Source organism: Octopus bimaculoides, chromosome 2, assembly GCF_046866305.1.
Source record: "Octopus bimaculoides isolate indiv1 chromosome 2, ASM4686630v1, whole genome shotgun sequence".
Lineage (NCBI taxonomy): Eukaryota > Metazoa > Mollusca > Cephalopoda > Octopoda > Octopodidae > Octopus > Octopus bimaculoides.
The window spans coordinates 76,820,021-76,841,044 of record NC_142929.1 but is presented as its reverse complement, the minus strand read 5'-3'; the positions used below and the strand labels follow the sequence as shown (position 1 = coordinate 76,841,044).

At 38.4% G+C, this 21,024-nt stretch overlaps 1 protein-coding gene across 4 annotated transcripts in view; it reads right to left on the bottom strand.

The window, feature by feature from the left end:
* Positions 1–21,024, bottom strand: part of LOC106870603 (serine hydroxymethyltransferase) — an 80,799-nt gene that overhangs the window by 24,145 nt on the left and 35,630 nt on the right. For all 4 annotated transcript variants that reach the window (XM_089347042.1, XM_089347046.1, XM_089347043.1 and 1 more), the window contains exons 3-4: positions 13,047–13,405; positions 6,074–6,286 (exon numbers count right to left, since the gene is read on the bottom strand). In XM_089347042.1, coding sequence (XP_089203168.1) covers positions 6,074–6,286; positions 13,047–13,405 — 572 coding nt within the window. The remainder of the gene's footprint in view (positions 1–6,073; positions 6,287–13,046; positions 13,406–21,024) is intronic.

Below are 21,024 nucleotides of genomic sequence, written 5' to 3'. Positions count from 1 at the left end.
CCGGGATTGATAAAATAAATACCAGTCGAGCACTGGGGTTGACAGAATCAACTTTCCCCGAATCAACTTTCCCCGAATCAACTTTCCCCGAATCAACTCTCCCCAAAATTGCTGACCTTGTACAAAAATTTGAAACCAATATTTAGCAGAAGTAACAAAGTGACTCAAGGTCTGAGAGTTTCGTGCACTGGCACATATATACAGGGTGAGGTGAATAAACTGTCGTCTAAATTACACAAAAATGAAAATAACACTGACATCTCATTTTAACAGATATATTTACCAAAATTACATAAAAATATCTTGTAATACTAAAAGCTATATTATTCAATAAAATTGCCTTTGGCTTCAACCACTGCCTCCAGATAATTTTGGAATCTCCTGCAACTCTTCTGGACAGTCGGCTTAGGTTGGTGAATGCTGCCATAATCCTTGCCTTCAGTTCATCTTTGGTGCTACAAGGAGTTTTGTTGGTCTCTCGCTCAACTGCTCCCTACACATAATAATCAAGGAGGTTGCAGTCTGGGGAGTTAGGTGGCCAGCTGTTAGGGGTGATGTGGTCACAGAAATTGTCTGACAGCCATGACTGGGTTCTCCTGCTTGCGTGGCATGGTACAGAGTCCTGTTGCCAGACATAGGGTCTTCCAGCAGCCACCCTCTTGACACAGGGCAGCACTACTTCTTCCAGGTACTTGACAATGTGATAGACTGTACTGACATGGTAATGGACGCAATCAACCACCTTGGAGGTATCAGTGTTGATGGAGATGTGATTCTGAGCCAGAAGGAAAGGGCTGTGACATCAGCGCTCAAGGGACTTGAGAGAACAGGAAGGGGTGAGAGAGGAAGTGAAGGAAGGAAAACCAGGGTCATCCTCCTTTGCCTTGGGTGCTCATGACAAACAGACATGAGGCGAGCAAGCTGACAGGGACATGCTCAAGAACATGTTCCTATCAGTATCATGCTATAGTGTCATGTTCTTCCATAAACAACCTTGCCTGGACTTGTGCCTAGGAGGGTAACTTTCTAGGTGCAATCCCATGGTCAGTCATGACCGAAGGGGGTCTCAGCAGTAGGCTGTGTCACATGATAAAGGAACATGACATTTTATTTTTCAGTCTGATTGACTAAAAAAACATACGCCACATTTCAGATAGGTTGCAATCTTATTATTCCATACATTTGCCTCTCTAGAGTTTCTGGAGATTTCTGAAGAAAACACTGAATGCAACCACTTTCTTCCAAATTAGAAGCAAAATAGCCAATAAGCTATGGCATAGGGCTTTCAAATCAAATCTGAAATGGGTAGTTTTTTGTATCTATGGACAATACACTTAATGTTATATAACCCTGACTTATTCATTCTACTACTCACTCAGTTTCGAAAAATAGGCACTAGAACATCTGATAATATCCCAAAAGACTGGTATCAAAGAAAATCTACTTGGAACTGGAGCTAAGCGCCAAAGCTTAACACTTTCAATACCAACCCACCTGAGACCACACATGGGTTTTATGATACAAACTTTCGGTCTTAACACTTCTGTTACCATATTTTTGTTGAAATGCACTGTCTTTGTTTCAATTAATTTTAAAAGTAATGAAGGAATTTAGTAAAATATCTTTGTTATTATGAAACTGGTGTTTAGAACATAATCTAACATGAAATTTGTACCATAAAAACAATGGTGGTTTCAGGTAGGTTTGTATCAAAAGGGTTAAAGTGTTCTAAATTAAAATCCAATATCAAAATTTTTTGTTAACTGATATTCCAAACAGTTTAATAATGACAAAATTATTTTACTAAATTCATTACTTTCAGAATTAACTGAAAGACAGTGTATTTCAACAGAAATATGGTAACAAAAGGGTTACAAAGAAACCACAAGATTTTAAAGATTTACAAAAGTAAACTATACATATTCTTCATTCAAGCATGCTAAAAATTCCATAGAAATTTTAGAAGAAATTAAAGAAGTGATGCTACAGATTAAGATGTTAGATGACTGCAGGGTGCTGCCATTAAATAAAATTGTTGAAAAACACTGCATTAAATCAGTAGTGATGAAAGTGCAAGGTGTTCTCTGAATAAAATGTGTAAAAGCAAGTCTTGTTTCATTATTAGTTGGTTATTTTTGGCCTGAGGCTAAACAATACAATGTATTTATATAATATGACAATTGCTGGTTTATCAGCGAAACTAATTAAAGACAACTAACTTCTTAAAATATTCCTGCAAATCAAAATCTGAAGTGTTCAAAGAAAATATTCATTCATGCCAAAAGGAAACTTGAAGTAAAGAAGAACTACATCATTATCAATATCTTAACCATGATCATCATCATTAGTACTACCACCACCACCACCACTCAATTACAACCACTACCACCATCCCCACCAGCTTCAATAGTAGTAACTTGCATATTTTTTAAATCCACTATGCTACCATATAATCACACACACATACAAACGCTATATGCATGCATGCAAGTATTCTGCACACACTGACACACACAAGCATGCATGTAAACGTTTTTCACACACACAAGTTATTTTCTTTATATTTTATTCTTTTCAACTGAGGTTTTCTTTCAACTTTTTAAGTACTTTTTTCTTTTCCCTCATTAAACAAACGAACTACAAAGAGGCGGCAGATGTAGAATGCCACATAAAAAAAGAAGTAATTCTAGTTTTTATTTTTAACAAAACTAAAAGAATGGCTACCAATTCGACAACTAACAGTGGAACATTGGTAAAGTGGTTGAGTAAGTAGAATTCTGAACAAAGTTCAAGGTTCAAATCTGTTGGAAGCATTTTAATCATCAACACTATCATTTAATGTTTGTTTTCTGGTGACATGTAAGAGGCACTCATGCTGTGGTAACATGTAAAAGGCAACCGTGCTAGTGACACGTGAAAGGCACTCAGTACACTTTATGGAGTGGTTGGCATTAGGAAGGCCATCTAGCTGTAGAAACTAAGCCAAAACAGACTGGAGCCTGGTACATATCTCTGGCTTACCAGTTCCAGTCAAACTGTCTAACCCATGCCAGCATGGAAAACAGACATTAAATGCTGATGGTGATTCCATGTTCACATGGGCTGGATGGTTCAGCAGGATCCAATGAACCAGAGGACTGCACTGAACTCAGATATTTGCTTTGGCATGGTTACTATGGCTAGATACCGTTCCTAATGCCAACCATTTACTATGCTTATTTCATGATGTCAACACTAGTGAGTTCACCATGCAGCCTACAAAACGAAGATCCTCTTGGACTGAGTGGGGGTGCACTACTGAGTGAGGTGGTTTTGCACAGTGTGTTGAGAAGTTAAAGTATGGCAGATGGACAGGAGCAAGGGCCTTGCTGTAGAGGAGACACATAGCTACCCCAGTAAGAAAAGTAGAAAGGAATGAAGATGTGGGTTTAGGATGTACATTCATGGTACAAGAAGGTTGATAAAGAGAGAATAGGGACTGATAATTGAGGATGGTTGGGTGGGTAGATTCACAAGAATGTGAAAGGAGAATGATTGACAGAGATGGGGATAGAACGCAGTGAATGGTAAATATGGGTGGAGGCACATTCAAGAGTGAATCTCAGTTTGAGAGGAAAGGTAAAGGAACAGAAAAGTGGGTCAAGAAAGAGAAGGTGATAGTGGGCATTACACAAAAGGGAAGAGGAAAAACAACATTTAATGTCTTTGTTCCATGCAGGCATGATTTTGACAGTTTAACATAATCCAACAGACCCAAGGATTGCATCATGCCCCACTATCTGCTTTAACATGTTTTCTATGGCTGGATGCCCTTCCTAACACTAACCACTTTACAGCATGTACTGGATGCTTTTTTTTTTTTGTGCCACCTGTGCTAATGAGGTCACCATGCTGGAATGATGTGAAATGGAGGAGACGCAAGATGTGCAATAACAGATACAGAGGTCAGAAGCAGACGGAGATCTAAGAAAAACAAATTATAAAAAGACATTTTTTAAGGGCTGGTGCAATACAAATAATGAAAATAAATTGGCTGTTCAAATCCTGCCAAGATCAACATTGTTTTTTATCCTTCGAGGGTCAATAAAATAAAATACCAGTCAAAACCATAACGTATCCAAGATATGAAGGAATAATAATAAAAATACTAAACTTATATCTCCATCCACTATATTCTTCAATTCAGTACTGGTTCTAGACAATACAGTAATCCCTCAACTATTGCAGGTGTTACGTTCCAAAACCCCTGCGATAGGTGAAAATCTACTAAGTAGAAACAGTACTGTATATTTTTTTTATCATTTTTATAATTTATATATATTCATTTTTTTTATTTTTATACATTTAAGCTTTTAAAAACTCACCCCACACTCTTAGGAGTACCCGTATCTTTTCTTATTTTGCATGTCGAGGAGTCTCACCATCTCTGCACTTGGGTTCACAGCCAGAAGCCTCAGAAGGTGCAGAACGTTTGGGAGACATCGTAGGGCTTAAATTCAAAATTTTACACACAAATGCAAAACATCACACACTCACCTCCCAAGTTTCGTTTTCAATACAGTATGTGTGATTCTGTGTTTACTCATCTACAGTACACTACGTATTTTCTTTTAATATATTTTAATTAATGTATTATACATTGCAGTACAGTACTGTATTTTTTATTTATTAATTTATAGATTTTTTAAGCATGAAAATGCTTATTTTACCACAGAATTAATTCAAATCTAAACAAATAAACCTGTAATATATTGAGGAGTCTGCAATATAAATTTACATATATTAGCCAGAAAAATCTGCAATATACTGAGGGCACGATAGGTGAACTGCAATATGGCAAGTGATTACTGTAATCGCAGAAATCATAGTACCTATTCCCAACAGCTAAATAAACCAAAGCATGTAAATCTGCTGTAAACTATGTAAAGACATGCAGCTGCAACCAGATGAATACCTTGTGTCAGATGAATACCTTCTGTCATATCTTGAATGTATTGCTTCTTTGGGTATCAACACACTAAAATTACAGCAAGAAGCCCACAAGATTATTCACCATCTTTCCAACAACTGGTTACCTTTTTAAATTCAATATCTCTGGCACTCATAGACAAAATCAAAGCATGAAAAAAAACAGTACAGCATCCATTTGTGTCAATTGTTAGCTTTTAGGAGACAACATCCTTCAAAAATTCTATGCTCCCCAAACTTTGCCAAAACTACTTCTGACATGCCAATGTATACTTTCCTTTTTAGGGCTCTTTTACTGTTCACTTTTCTGTCTTTTTGTTCAATTCTGTGTACTCTGCATGTACTTCTAGCTTTCATTGCTATCTTATTTACTTATGTCTGCTTTCTGGCTTTCTATCTCCTCTTTTATACTTTTCTGAAACTAGCTAGCAGAATAGTTAGCATACTAGACAAAATGCTTAGTGGCATTTCTTCTGATTATTCTTTCTGAGTTCAAATTCTGCCAAGATTGACTTTGCCTTTCATCGTTTCAGGGTCAATGAAATAAGTACCAGTCAAGTACTGGGATCAATATAATTAAGCAGCCCGTCCCCGAAAATTTCAGGCCTTGTACTTGTAATAGAAAAGATTATTATTATTAAGGTGGTGACCTGGCAGAATTGTTAGCACATTGGACAAAATGCTTAGCAGTATTTCACCCAACCATACATTCTGAGTTCAAATTCTGCTAGGGTCATCCTTGCTTTTCGTCCTTTCGAGGTCAATAAAATAAGTACCCATTGAGCACTGGGGTCAATGTAATCGACTTACCCGCTCCCCAGAAACTGCTGGCCTTGTGCCAAAATTTGAAACCATTATTACTATTTGCCCAACCAATTTGACATTTGTCCTTCCTCTATGCCCCACAAGCAACACATTTTCCAATCAATCTTTCACAAACTGCAACCACCCAGAACTCACATTTTCCCTTGAGATAGTAATTGGCAGATAACTCAAGTAGAAGAGTAACTCCAAAAGATCTTGTATAAGCTCTGCATTTTGCCTGTCTTCCTTATAATAAACTGCAAAATCAGGAGTGGAAACCAGAAAGAAAACAGAAACTCACCTTTTCTGTAAAAAATCATCCCTGATCGAGGACCTCTGAGGGATTTGTGTGTTGTAGTAGTAACAATATCACAATGTTCAAAAGGACTAGGAACCACACCAGCAGCCACCAAGCCACTGATGTGTGCCATATCTGCCATCAGGAGACAATCAACAGCATTGCTGATCTTCCGAAACCTGGCATAATCAAGATGTCGGGAGTAACAGCTTACACCTAGAAATAACAAAACAAATGATAGTTATATTGTGTGCACGAGTCTGTGTCCGTTTGCACATGTAAGTGTGCATACATATGCATGAATTTGCATGGTAGTGTACATGCATGTATATGAGTGAATATGCATGCATGCATGCAAGTACAAGAGCAAGTGTGCAAGCCTTTGTGAGTATGGGTGTCAGTAAATGAATATGTGAGATCGAGCGAGTGAGTGAATGCACGAGACCAAGCAAGTGAGACCAAGCGAGTGAGTGAACGCATGAAATCAGGTGAGTGAATGCATGAGATCGAGTGAGTGAATACGTGAGATCGAGTGAGTGAATGTGTGAGGTCGAGTGAGTGAATATGTGAGATCAAGAGAGTGAATGTGTGAGGTCGAGCAAGTGAGTGAACGTGTGAAGTCGAGTGAGAGTAAATGCATGAGATCCAGTGAGTGAATGCGTGACATTGAGTGAATGCGTGACATTGAGTGAATGCGTGACATTGAGTGAATGCGTGACATTGAGTGAATGCGTGACATTGAGTGAATGCATGAGAGTGAGTGAGTGAATGCATGAGAGTGAGTGAGAGAATGCATGAGAGTGAGTGAGAGAATGCATGAGATCAAGTGAGTGAGAGAATGCGTGAGATCGAGTGAGTGAGAGAATGCGTGAGATCGAGTGAGTGAGAGAATGCGTGAGATGAAGTGAGTGAGAGAATGCGTGAGATGAAGTGAGTGAGAGAATGCGTGAGATGAAGTGAGTGAGAGAATGCGTGAGATGAAGTGAGTGAGAGAATGCGTGAGATCAAGTGAGTGAGAGAATGCGTGAGATCAAGTGAGTGAGAGAATGTATGAGATCAAGTGAAAGAATGCGTGAGATCGAGTGAGTGAGAGAATGCGTGAGAGTGAGTGAATGCATGAGAGTGAGTGAATGCATGAGTGTAGGGTGCATCAATGTATATGGATAGAACTGCTAAACAGATTTCAATAAATATAATTCATCAAAGATGAATTTTTTTATATTGTGCCCGGTTGAACAGCTGGTTTTGTTCATTAATTTCTGTAAAAAATGTTTATTTACTAGTTTTAAAGTGAAAGAGAGAGAGAGAGAGAGATAAAGAGAGGGTGAGTGAAGGGGTGTGTTGTCACATATATGTACATACATAAATATGCGTACATCTTTTTTGTATGTATGTATGCGTACGTGAGAGAGGGGGGGGGGGGTGACACTCAGACGTCACTATCTCTCTCACACACATACCTACAAAAATGGTGTGTGCATATGTATTTATGTATGTACGTATACATGACAACACACCCCTTCACTCACCCACTCTCTAAAGCTTCCATTTATAAAAAAATCTCACTTGCTTAGTAAATATTTCTTTAGCGAATGAAAACTTGAAATTAAAACATGAAAACAGAGAGTGAGACTTCGCAAATGAAAACGGAAAATTTCATCTGCAGCGAATTAATATTGTTTAGATAGTTGCTACGTCAATACTGGAAGTTGATGTTGAAAAACCTTTTTAAAGAAGTGAATCATATATATAAAGCAATATTTATTTTTAATAAAAAAATAAAATGAAGAATGTATCTGAGGTCAAATTATTTATGCATCCCAAGAATGGAACCAATTCGCGCAGCCGTTTTCATGTGAAAAGCAAATACACACACACAGAGGTCTATTTTATATAATAGATATAGTGCTATGTATGTATTTGTGTATATATATATATATACATATATATATATACATATATATACAAACAACTTCCACAGAAAAAGTATTGAGAATGATATCTCAAGCACTCTCACCACCATTCCTCTAAGAAATGTTCTATGAAGATGTGCTAGCACTGGTTATAATCTTTTAAAATGGTTTCTTTGTCTCTTAAACAACAATCACAGATTCCCAAATCTCTTGTCAGTTTTGGATGATTTGAGAAATAATGAAAAGATTTGATATACAGAAAATAATAATGCACACAGGTGTGTGTGCGTACATAGACACACACACACACACCTGCGTGCATTATTATTTTCTGTATATCAAATCTTATCATTATTTCTCATTATCAGCGACATCATTTTAATGTCCACTTTTCCATGCATCAGGCAACATGCATCAAAGTAGGATTACCCTTCTTGATACTAACACTTAGAGGCTTCCAAGTGAAGGTAATATTTCCCCATAGTCAAACATGTTTGCATGGGGAATAGAAAAGAAACTACACCACTTATATGATAGTGAATAAATAAGCATTACACTTGACTGAGTAATCTGAATGCTAAATGGTTAAGACAAGGAAACACATTGTTCACTTATAAATGTATATATCTATATAAGTGTATGTATGTACGTGTGTGTCTGTGTGTACACACACACACACACACACACACACACACACACACAACAGGTTTCTTTTCAGTTTCCATTTACCAAATACACTCAAAGATTTGTTTGCCCCAGGGATATAGAAGACACTTGCCCAAGTGCCATGTAGTGGAACTGAATCCAAAGTCATGTGGTTAGTAATCTTACATAGACTAAAACATGAACCCAGATACACACATGATAGGCTTCCAAACAGTTTCTATTTACCAAAAACACTTCCCTAAATGTGGTGTGCAGTGAGATTAAAAACAAAACCAACATGTGGTTGCAAAGCAAGCTTGCTAACCACACAGCTAAGCCAGCACTTAATAGATCTCTGCATGTGTAGTGAAACAGTTTCTGCAATAAACACACACTTCATTTTCGAGGCTTTAATGAAGCTATAAGGTGATGCACAAGCACTCAGATCTGAGTGCACTGCACCTTATAGCAGGAACAGCTGTAAGCTAATGTAGTCGATTACATAATTCCTGTTCTCTTGTGATTCCATAAATTTTATTTTACACTCTGTACTCAACTGATACTTTATTCTGAAGCATATGTATATTGAGTTCTAACACTGTGTTGTTAGTACTGCTATACCAAAGCAAAATCAGCGTGCGTGCGTGCGTGCGTGCGTGCGTGCGTGCGTGCGTGCGTGCGTGCGTGCGTGCGTGCGTGCGTGCGTGCGTGCGTGCGTGCGTGCGTGCGTGCGTGCGTGCGTGCGTGCGTGCGTGCGTGCGTGCGTGCGTGCGTGCGTGCGTGCGTGCGTGCGTGCGTGCGTGCGTGCGTGCGTGCGTGCGTGCGTGCGTGCGTGCGTGCGTGCGTGCGTGCGTGCGTGCGTGCGTGCGTGCGTGCGTGCGTGCGTGCGTGCGTGCGTGCGTGCGTGCGTGCGTGCGTGCGTGCGTGCGTGCGTGCGTGCGTGCGTGCGTGCGTGCGTGCGTGCGTGCGTGCGTGCGTGCGTGCGTGCGTGCGTGCGTGCGTGCGTGCGTGCGTGCGTGCGTGCGTGCGTGCGTGCGTGCGTGAAAGCTGGTGAATACCCAAGAAGAAAGGTTCATTTTCCGTAAGAAATCTTCTGTGATGTAAATATTTGAAAATATTTGGGTGCACATGTATTTATGTTTTCTTCTTCTTTGCATGTTGATTAAAAGCAAAGTCACTCTTCATATGAAATGGCATCTGTTTACAGTCTTCTGACCAATGAGTTCTTTCTGTCCTAAGAACTAAGAGGAATATTACCTCTCATGGAAATGGGAAGAACATTAAACCCTAGGAAAAAACTGCTGCCACAAGTTTCACCTGACTTGTGCAATCATAGAAAAGTGCACATTAAGTGCAGGCATGGCTGTGTTATAGGAAATTTGCTTCCCACCTACGTGGTTCCGGATTCAGTCCCACTGTGTGGCACATTTGGCAAGTGTTTTCTACTATAGCCTCAGGCCAACCAAAGCCTTGTGAATGAATTTGGTAGACAGAAATTAAAAGAAGCCCATTGTATATATATCTCATTGTGTGTGTGTGTGTATGTGTGCACATGTGTCTTTCAATCTGTGTTCGTCCCCCATCACTACTTAACAGTGTTGATTTTTTAACATCCCTGTAAATTAGCAGTTTGGCAAACAAGACTGATAGAATAAGTACCAGGCTTAAAAAAACAAGGCTGTGCCCCAGCGTAACAGCAGTCTAATGACTGAAACAAGTAAAAGATTAATACAATGATGATGGCATGCATTCTTATTTGTATGTGTAGTTAGATATAAACGTGCTTGTGTGTTTGTTAGAAATCATATGTGTACACATTTTTGTGTAGACAACGTGACACAACTCTCACATATAGGCTCAAAATAATATTAGAAATATTAAACACAAAAGGAACCTAATATGACTTTCATATTTTACTCTATGGATGGATTTAATATTTGTACAAGCTCAAGCTATTTCTCATACATTTTGTAATATAAGCTTGTTGAGAAATAGTTATTAACTATGGGATATTTGCTCTGCTTATTTCTATTAGCCATGGTTTATTTTGGCACTGTGTGTGTGTTGTATGTATATAAAACTAACTCTATATATATATATATATATAAGAATAAACACATCTATATAAGAAATATTCTCATATATCATAAGCATAACTAGTTTGGAACTTCACTTTCCCACTGCATTGCCAGCACTTTAGCCTGGGAAAGATTTAGTCAAATAAATTTCCCCCCATCCTCCAGTATTTAAGGCTGATACTTATTCTATCGGTCTTTTGCCAAATTTCTGAGTTACAGGGATATAAACAAACCAACACTGGTTGTCAATCAGTGGTGTGGCTTCTTTCAGTTTCTCTGTGTGTGGCTTCTTTCAGTTTTTTTTTTGGGGGGGGGGGGGGAAGACTCCTTGCCTTCACTATGCACGATGGTTGTAAATGAATGTCAATGTCATGAAAGCTGTCTTTTGTTTCCAATCTTCCGTGTAAACATGTCTGGTCATGGGGAAATATAACCTCACAGGTGAGGGTTGGTGACAGGAAGAGCATCTGGCTGTAAAAAATGTGCTTTGAGAAATTTTATTCGACCCATGTAAACATAGTAATGTGGACATTATAACAATGATAATTGTGTGTGTGTGAATCATTCTTTTCACATCATCATCATTTAACATCTATATTCCATGCTGGCATGGGTTGGACGGTTTGCCTGAATACTGGAGGGCTGCACCAGGTTCCAATCTGATTTGGCATACTTTCTACGGTTGGGATGCCCTTCCTAATGCCTACCACTCCAAGTGTGTAGTGGATGCTTTTTACGTGCCACTAGCTCGGGTGCCAGTTATGAAATATCAGCACCAGCCACAACTACAATCTCATTTGGTTTGACAGGTCTTCCCAAGCACAGCATATTGCCAAAGGTCTTGGTCACTTGTTACTGCCTTTGTGAGACATAAAGTTCAAATAGTGCTTTTTACTTGCCACTAGCATGGGTACCAATTACATGACACTGGCATCGGCCATGACACATGTTGTAATTATAAACAAGCAATATTGTTTGTTTCCAATCTTCCATGAAAAGTATGTCTGGCCATGGGAAATATTACCTTGTTTCATAACAGATGCGAGTTGGTGTCAAGAAGAGAATCCAGCTATAAAAAATTTACCTCAACAAATTCCATCTGACCCATGCAAGCATGGAAAAGTGGATGAGAAACTGATGATGATGAACATCAAATCTCCAGCATTGCTGAATTTTGCTTCGTGTGATAATGATGATGTTGATATATCTTCTGCAATACATTGTAATTATCAATATTCCAATATGACGCATTGCTAAAAGATGAGGTACGTTCTGTAGAAAACAGTCTCCATGATAAATTAGCTCATTTGCTTCATTAAAGCTATGTCATTAATTTGGTTAGCTAATACAGAAATATGTACTTAATATAATTAATACAGTACCAATAGTGGTTGGGTTGAGAATATAATAAATATATATATTCAACAAATGCCTGGTGAATGAATTTGGTTATTGGGGAAACTGTTCAGAAGCACAGCATGTGTGTGTACATATGTGCATGTATACAGGTGCATGTGCATGCATGTATATTTTCATGGGTGTGTATGTGTGTGTGCATGCATATTTTCATGTACATGCATGTATATTTTCATGTGTGTGCACCAACAATTATGTGCATGTCCAAGTGCACATGTGCATGTATCTGTATTTCTTGCCACTTGATAACTGGGTATATGTCTGTCACTTGGCAGTTTGGCAAAGAGAGACTGAGAAAATAAGTATCAAACTTAAAAATCTATAAGCATAAGTATTGAAATGATTGATTAACACCCCACCCAAGGCAATGCTCCAGAATAGCTGTAGTTGAATGACAGTAAAAGAATGAAAGCATGGATTTGTGTGGTTAAAAAGTTTACTTCCCAATTACAAGGATTTCAAGTTCAGTCCCATTGCTTGGCACTCTGGACAAGTATTTTCTACTTAGAGTCTCAGGCTGACCACAGCTTTATGACTGGATATGATAGTCTATTGTTTTCCATCAATTTTTTAACATCCACTTTTCCCTGCTTGCATGGATCAGACAGAGTTTAATGAGGCAGATTTTCTGTGATTGGATACCCTTCTTGATGTCAAACCTCACTTGTTTCCAAGCAAGGTAATATTTCTCTAAGACCAGAGCAAAAAAAAAACAGATGCTAAGCAAACAGTAAAAAGCACCCAACACACAGTGTAAAGTGGTTGGTGTTAGGAAGGGCATCCAGCCATAGAAACCAAGATAAGTCAGACTGGTGCAATTCTCCTGACTGCCAACTCAGGTCAAACTGTCCAACCCATGCATGGAAAACAGAGGTTAAATAAAATTTTTAAAAATAAAAAATAAAAAAAGACACCTGTACATACCAGCAACAATAAGCATTGGATTGAAGAGATGTGCATTAGTTTCAAGTGCATCATAATCAATGAGTCCAGACACAGGGTTCACTTTGTAAGGGAAGGACTCAAAGAACACCGATGTAGCAGAGACTTTTCTCTTGTTGGTCATGAAACCATGGCTTAGATGTCCTCCATCAGGCAAATGAAGTCCCATGATTCGACCATGGGGCCCAACAACACCAGTGTACACAGCAAAGTTGGCAGGACAACCTGACAAGGGCTGGACGTTGACACCCCATTCCTCAGGGTTCAGTTTGAAAACTTCTAAAGCTCGCTTCTGACACAAACTCTCTACTTGGTCAATGATTTCATTACCACCATAGTACCTGGCAAAGAGAAAGGACATCTTTAATCTTTTTTTGACACCAATCCATCTGAGACCAACCATCATTCATTCTATCATACAAACTTCCTAATTTAAAATGTTCTACATCAAAACCTTCCACCAAAATTTCATGTTAATTTATGTTCCAAACACTAGCTTAACAATGACAAAATTATTTTATTAATTTATTATTTTCAAAAACAGCCAAAGCAAAGTCAGTGTATTTCAAGAGGAATATGGTAACAAAAAGATTCAATATGTTGAAAAGGAAAGGAGTCTCTGGCTATAAGAGTTGACCATGTTTCTTCACTGAATTCATAAACCTGGGCAAAGATTTGGAGGAAAACTGGCAAGTTGCCCAACAATGCATGCCAAAGCTGTTGTCCAAGGAAACAAACTGCTTTAGAGTCAATATAACCTGATACCAGTGTTACAATGGTAATGCTGGTGTTGCTAGCAGAAAGCAATGGGATGGCACTGATACTAAAGGACATCTCTCCTCACCCCCTGACAGTTCCACCAAACCTGGATTGGTATTTTTTTTTATCAACCCTGAAAAGATTAAAATCAAATCCAACCTCTGGAATTTGAACCTAGAGCAAAGTGAGTCAGAAGAAATACCACAAAGCATCCCATGCTCTAACAACTCAGTCAATATGCCATCTTAAATATGTAGAGAGAGTTTGAATAAGTTTGCAGGCTTTTAGCAAATCAGCTGCTAAACATCAAAACTTTAATAAGTAACAATGAATCCAATTAAAGATTTCAGTAAAATATAAATTTATATTTTAAACCAGATTTTATATATTTTTAAATAAATATAATGCTTGACAACAACAGAGAGAAGGAAACTAAGGTGTTGTAAAATTCATTAATTCCCCCAACAATTGTTAAGTTATCTGAGTGAAATGATACAGCTATAACAGGGAGAGAAACCTCCATCTCAATATGTTATGGACTACAAATCATCTTTCTTCAAATACACACAAACACATACATACATGTACACATATACACATCAGTTACTAGCCATTTCCACAATAGTGAATTCTGTCAACTTTTCAATCCCATAATGTTATGTAAAAAGTTACACATCTGATGATTTGACAATGAGTTTTGATTATGCAATTATATTATGTAACCAATAATCAGTGTTAATGAAACATACATAAGACAGTGTAACTAAATATTTCATTTTATATACTATACAGACGTGTGTGTATACATACATATATATATATAGAGAGAGAGAGAGAGTTATTAATATTTCTAAGTCTCTCTAAAGGAGACTATGGCAGCGGTACTGGAAATTAATAGTTATCGCCAAGCCAATATGGCAGTCCCAAAATTAGGACGAAAGCTGCCGTGAATTAGCTCCAAGAAGCCATCGCCTCTAGCTAGCTATGTGACACACGAAACCTGTGTCCTTTATAACCTTCGAACAGGGGAGGTCAGCAGTTTCCCCTTGCTGGTTTGGCATCTGCAGACTAGTTTCAGGGTGTTGCCCCTTGTCAATGCAGAGCAGCCAAGCTCCAGCCAGGCGGCGCTGCTGACTATCTGTTCGAAGGTTATTTATCTAATTTCAGTGGAATCTATCCACTGGTTTTCAGAAATAGAGTTATTAATATTTCTAAGTCTCTCTAAAGGAGACTACGGCAGCGGTACTGGAAATTATATATATATATAGTGTGTGGCAAAAAAGAAAATGGAGGGGATACAAAAATGACATACATCAGCCAGTAGACATTCTATTATGTCTATTTATTCTAAAACATAAGGAAGTATTATAAGAATACATACACATGCAAAGACTACTAGTAATACATAAAAAAGTAAAAGATTAAAAGATCAGTTCTTTATGGCTGTTTCTGCCAAGAGGCCATGATATCTTCCATCTCTCCAGTGTTCTGTAGGGATGGGTAGATAGAGTTTGGATGCTGAGTGTGCCCCTAGGCTTCCCCCGGGGATCTAAATGGTTAGGATAGTCGATACATACAAAAGTCAGTTACCAATAGGTACAGTATATTTTTCTTATTGAAGAGAGCATAAGAAGAATAGGAGCAAAAGTTTGAGTGTAAAAGGAGTAAAATTTAGTAAAATGGATAAAGTATATGGAAGAGAAATAAATCATAGACTTCAAGTATTGCTTTCCGAGATTCATGTTATTTTGTCCAGTGGTGGATACAGTTTTTCTTAGGAGGAATTTTTTAGGAAGGGCGAATTTAGGCAGTGGTTCTTATTTTGTTTACATATAAGTACATGTTATGTTTACAGTGGTGGGTTTCAAAGTATGGTCCATGTTTCAGTGGTGGAAGTTTATATGTAGGATGCCAGCTGGTAGTAAAGAGAGTATGGCACCAGGTGGTGACCAAAGTATGGTGTTCATGTTCGTTGACCAACAAGTCCCTGAATCCTTGTGTGCTGTGGAACCCCTACACCACTACACACTCTGTGTGTGTGTGTGTATATATATATACTTTTCTTTTGTTTCAGTCATTTGATTGTGGCTATGTTGGAGCACCACCATTACTCAAAGAAATCAACCCCAGCACTTATTCTTTGTAAGCCTAGTACTTATTCTATCTTTTGTCGAAACACTAAGTTACAGGGACATAAACACACCAATATCAGCTGTCAAGCGATAGTGGGGGGACAAACAGACACACACACACACGCACACATATATATATTCGTTCAGTTTCCGTGTACCAAATCCACTCACAAGGCTTTGGTCGGCCCAAAGCTATAGTAGAAGACACTTACCCAAGGTACCACACAATGAAACTGAACCCAGAACCATGAGATTGATAAGCAAGTTACTTACCACACAGCCTCTACTATATAGATATATATTCGCACATACATACACAAGCATAGAGACATCCACATTCATATATATATATATATATATATATATATATATATATATATATATATTGGCTCATGTGCGGGCGACACATGAAATCTTCCGAGCGGGATCGTTGCCGGTGCCCTTGGGCTGTCTCTTGTGCGGGTGACACATGAGGTCTTTCGAGCGAGATCGTTGCCAGTGCCCCTGGACTGGCTCTTGTGCTGGTGACACATGAAATTTCTTCGAGCGAGATCGTTACCGGTGCCGCTGAACTGACTCGTGTGTGGGGTTCTGGGATTTTTCGAGCGGAATCGTTGCTGGTGCCCCTGGGCTGGCTCTTGTGCGGGTGACACATGGTTTCTCGAGCGAGATGAGCGTGGTCTTTACTGGCCTTCGTGCGGGTGACACGTAAAAGCACCCACTACACTCTCTGAGTGGTTGGCTTTAGGAAGGGCATCCAGCTGTAGAAACACTGTCAAAACAGATTGGAGCCTGGTGTAGCCATCTGGTTTCACCAGCCCTCAGTCAAATCGTCCAACCCATGCTAGCATGGAAAGCGGACGTTAAACGACGACGACAATACGTACAGACATATATATATATACATATATACATATATATATATATATATATATACCGCCTGACTGGCCTTTGTAGGGTTTCCGAGCGAGATCGTTGCCAGTGCCCCTGGACTGGCTCTTGTGCGGGTGGCACATAAAAGACACCATTTCGAGCGTGGCCGTTTTCGTGCGGGTGACACGTAAAAGCACCTACTACACTCTCTGAGTAGTTGGCGTTAGGAAGGGCATCCAGCTGTAGAAACTCTGCCAAATTAGATTGGAGCCTGGTGTTGCCATCCGGTTTCACCAGTCCTCAGTCAAATCGTCCAACCCATGCTAGCATGGAAGGCGGACGTTAAACGATGATATATATATATATATATATATATATATATATATACTGAAGCAAGCACATAAATGTGAAACAAGGTGGAAAAAAAGAGTACTCAAATACCAGAAGTAGAGTAATATGCTTTATTTAAAAGCACCAGAAATATCACAAAAGCTGTTACTCAGAGTTTCATGTTCCCATTCATTGGACAGTTTTCTAACAAAACTGCCCAACAAACAGGAACATGAAACTGAGTAACAGTTTTTGTGATATTTCTGCTGCTTTTAAGTATAGACATTATATATATATATATATATATATATATATACATACACACACACAAACATTTATACATACACATATATACCAACTACACATAAATATAGATACATATCCAGACACACACACACATATATACATGTATTTTATTTTCCTTATTACTTCCCTTCAGCTGCTGCCACCCACCCGTCTGCTCACAACAGAGATAATACAAGGCTTCCATCATCCTTCTCATACTTCCTTCACAACTAAGATGTTGCCTAATTCATTTGTCATAGCAGCTGTTTGACGGCACCAGTTCCTCTCCCACCAGAACACAAAGTCCCCCACACACAGAACTCAGAGTGAAGAGAATCCAGAAAGGGGCAGATTGTGAAGGATAAGAACTCATAGGTGTTACGTGATGCTGGTGGCAGAGATATGAGTGGAAGATTATACTGGGGGATGGTGGTGATGGTGAATGTAATCAGGATGGTGGTGGTGGTGGTGGTGGTGGTGGTAGTAGTGGTTGTTTGGTAGTGGTAGTAGCAATAGGAATCTATGTGCATGTATATGCACGTCTACATACCAGCACATCTGTGTGTGAGTGAGTGCATGCATGTGAGTGTTGAGTGAGTGCATGTGAGTGTGTGCGAGTGTGTGCATGTGAGTGCATACATGTGAGTGAGGGTGCGTGAGTGAGTCAGTGAGGAGTGCGTGCATGTGTGAGAGGGTGAGTTTGAGTGAGAGTGAGTATGAGTGAGAGTGTGAATGACTGTGTGAGGGTGTGTGTGTATACATAGAGTGCATGCTACATACAAAAGACAGTGTATGAAAGTAAGCAGACAATATGCCTGTATCTGACTACATATGTACACATGTATATAGATGTGTGTGTGTGTGTGTGTGTGTGTGTGTGTGTGTGTGTGTGTATCTGCACAACACATGTAAATATTGGTTCCAAATTTTGGCACAAGGCCAGCATACACCCACCCCAGTACTCAACTGGTACTTGTTTTATCGACCTTGAAAGCATGAAAGGCAAAGTCAACGTCGGTGGAATTTTGAAACATTTACATACATATTGGCATGCATGCACATACATTGAATTATGTATGTATATATGTGTATGCATGCACACAGACATGGGTATTGGGCGGCAACGAGGAGGGAAAGGTAGCTTGTTTTGATAAGCAACATCTACACAATTCCCTGTCTTGGTGATAGAAGTACACAAGTTAGATTAGATGTAACAGAGACTATTAAGAGTGGATGTGGGGGAGAGGGGAAAATTCAGGAACCTGACTCTTACTCACTGCTCAACCCTAGTTCTGCGTAAGCATGCATAGCTGCATGTGTGGATATGTATATATATATATATATATATATATATATATATATATATATATATATATATATATATGCAAAATTGCATATCTATACACATCCATTTGCAAATGTACACACATGCACATATACCTACATATATGTGCACCCACACAAATACGCCCGTGAGCCACTGTGTATGGGTGTGTGTATATATAAACATATTCTTTTATTCTTTTACTTGTTTCAGTCATTTGACTGTGGCCATGTCGGAGCACTGCCGTTACTCTTTTACTTGTTTCAGTCATTTGACTGCAGCCATACTGGAGAACAGCCTTTAGTCGAGCAAATCGACCCCAGGACTTATTCTTTGTAAGCCTAGTTCTTCTTCTATCGGTCTCTTTTGCCGAACTGCTAAGTTACGGAGACGTAAACACACCACCATCGGTTGTCAAGCGATGCTGAGGGGACAAACACAGACACACAAACATATATACACACATACATATACATATATACAATGGGCTTCTTTCAGTTTCCGTCTACCAAATCCACTCACAAGGCTATAGTAGAAGTCACTTGCCTAAGGTGCCACGCAGTGGGACTGAACCTGGAACCATGTGGTTCATAAGCAAGCTACTTACCACACAGCCACTCCTACGCCTAGTAATAATACCTTTCAAGCAAGGTATTATTCTCCCCTGCCCACTACTCCTTCAAACAATAAGCAGCTCAATGACCAGACGTGTTTATGAAACACTGCAAAATAAATGCCACCCTATACATAAAACTAGTCGATTAGTTGAACAATTCTACCTCCAGGACTTATTCATTGTAACCCCAGTACTTATTCTATTGGCCTCTTTTGCCGAATTGTTAAGTTATGGTGATGTAAATACACCAACATCGGTACTCAGGCGATGCTGGGGAGACAAACACAGACACACATATATATATATATATATATACATACATACATACATACACACAGATGGATATATATACACACACACATTGTGAATATATGTACACACATATACACACAAATGTGTGTGTGTGTATATATATATATATATCTTATAGTAAAAATGGCTACATAAGGGTGGAAAATCACAGGAATAATACCATATGTCCAACGCAAGATACAATATGTGTGTTCAATTCCTTCAAGAATCAATAAATGAATTTATAGTATTCAGTCTCTAAAGTGTCTAAAAGGTACGGTAAAAAGACAAGCAAATACAACAATAAAAACTTTAGAAATATCATCAATGTTCAAAATATTTATTAAAAAAATATTTATAAATATGCATGATTTCTAAGTTGTATAAAAATATGACAATTAAAGTTAAAACATTACGATATGTAAACGTACATTATGATATAACATATAATGGATAAATATATACGGTATGATGAAGTTATAAATTTACATGTATTATATTAAAAACGTGTACATTAGGACAGGATTTTAAAAAAAAAAAAAAACCTATAATATAAAAGTTAAGTTAAAAGTATACATCTACGGACCGTTTCTGAGATGTGTCTATTAATATGGTGTTGTACTCATATTAGAGATTAGACACTCCCTTCATCAGGATTATTGTTTTACATATAGAGAGGAAGGAAAAAAATATAGAGAACATAAAAAGTTTAGAGTGATATAATACAATATATTTTCCACCCTTATGTATCCATTTTTACTATAAGATGAATTCTAGCTCATGCTGACCACTTCAACTCTAGCCCGTCTTTATGTATTGTTAAATTAACAATACATAATTATACAAAAATTACAGTTTTTATATATATATATATATATATATATATATATATATGTTAAATCTCTGAACGAGGTGTTAACAACAGCAACTGCACGATAAAGTGAAGTATATTTGCCATTTAAATGTGGCTGACCCCTAAGGGTGGATGTTACTGTTGCTTTTAGCCCCAGGAGAACATCTCCTCCAGCTGGCTTATCGACACATAACTGTGTCCTGTCTATTTTTGCCAAGGGAAGTTATCCTTCCCATTTTGATCTGCGATACGTACGGACCCGAGTTTCAGGGTTATTTCCCTTCTTCAGCGTACGATAATCGCCGACCTTTGATGAGAATGACAATCCCTTGGCAATATATAAGTCTTTTTCCAGTGAAGTTATTCACTGATATCGAAAAAGTGAAAACAAGCAATGTTAAATCTCTGAACGAGGTGTTAACAGTAACTGCACGATAAAGTGAAGTATATTTGCCATTTAAATGTGGCTGACCCCTAAGGATGGATGTTACTGTTGC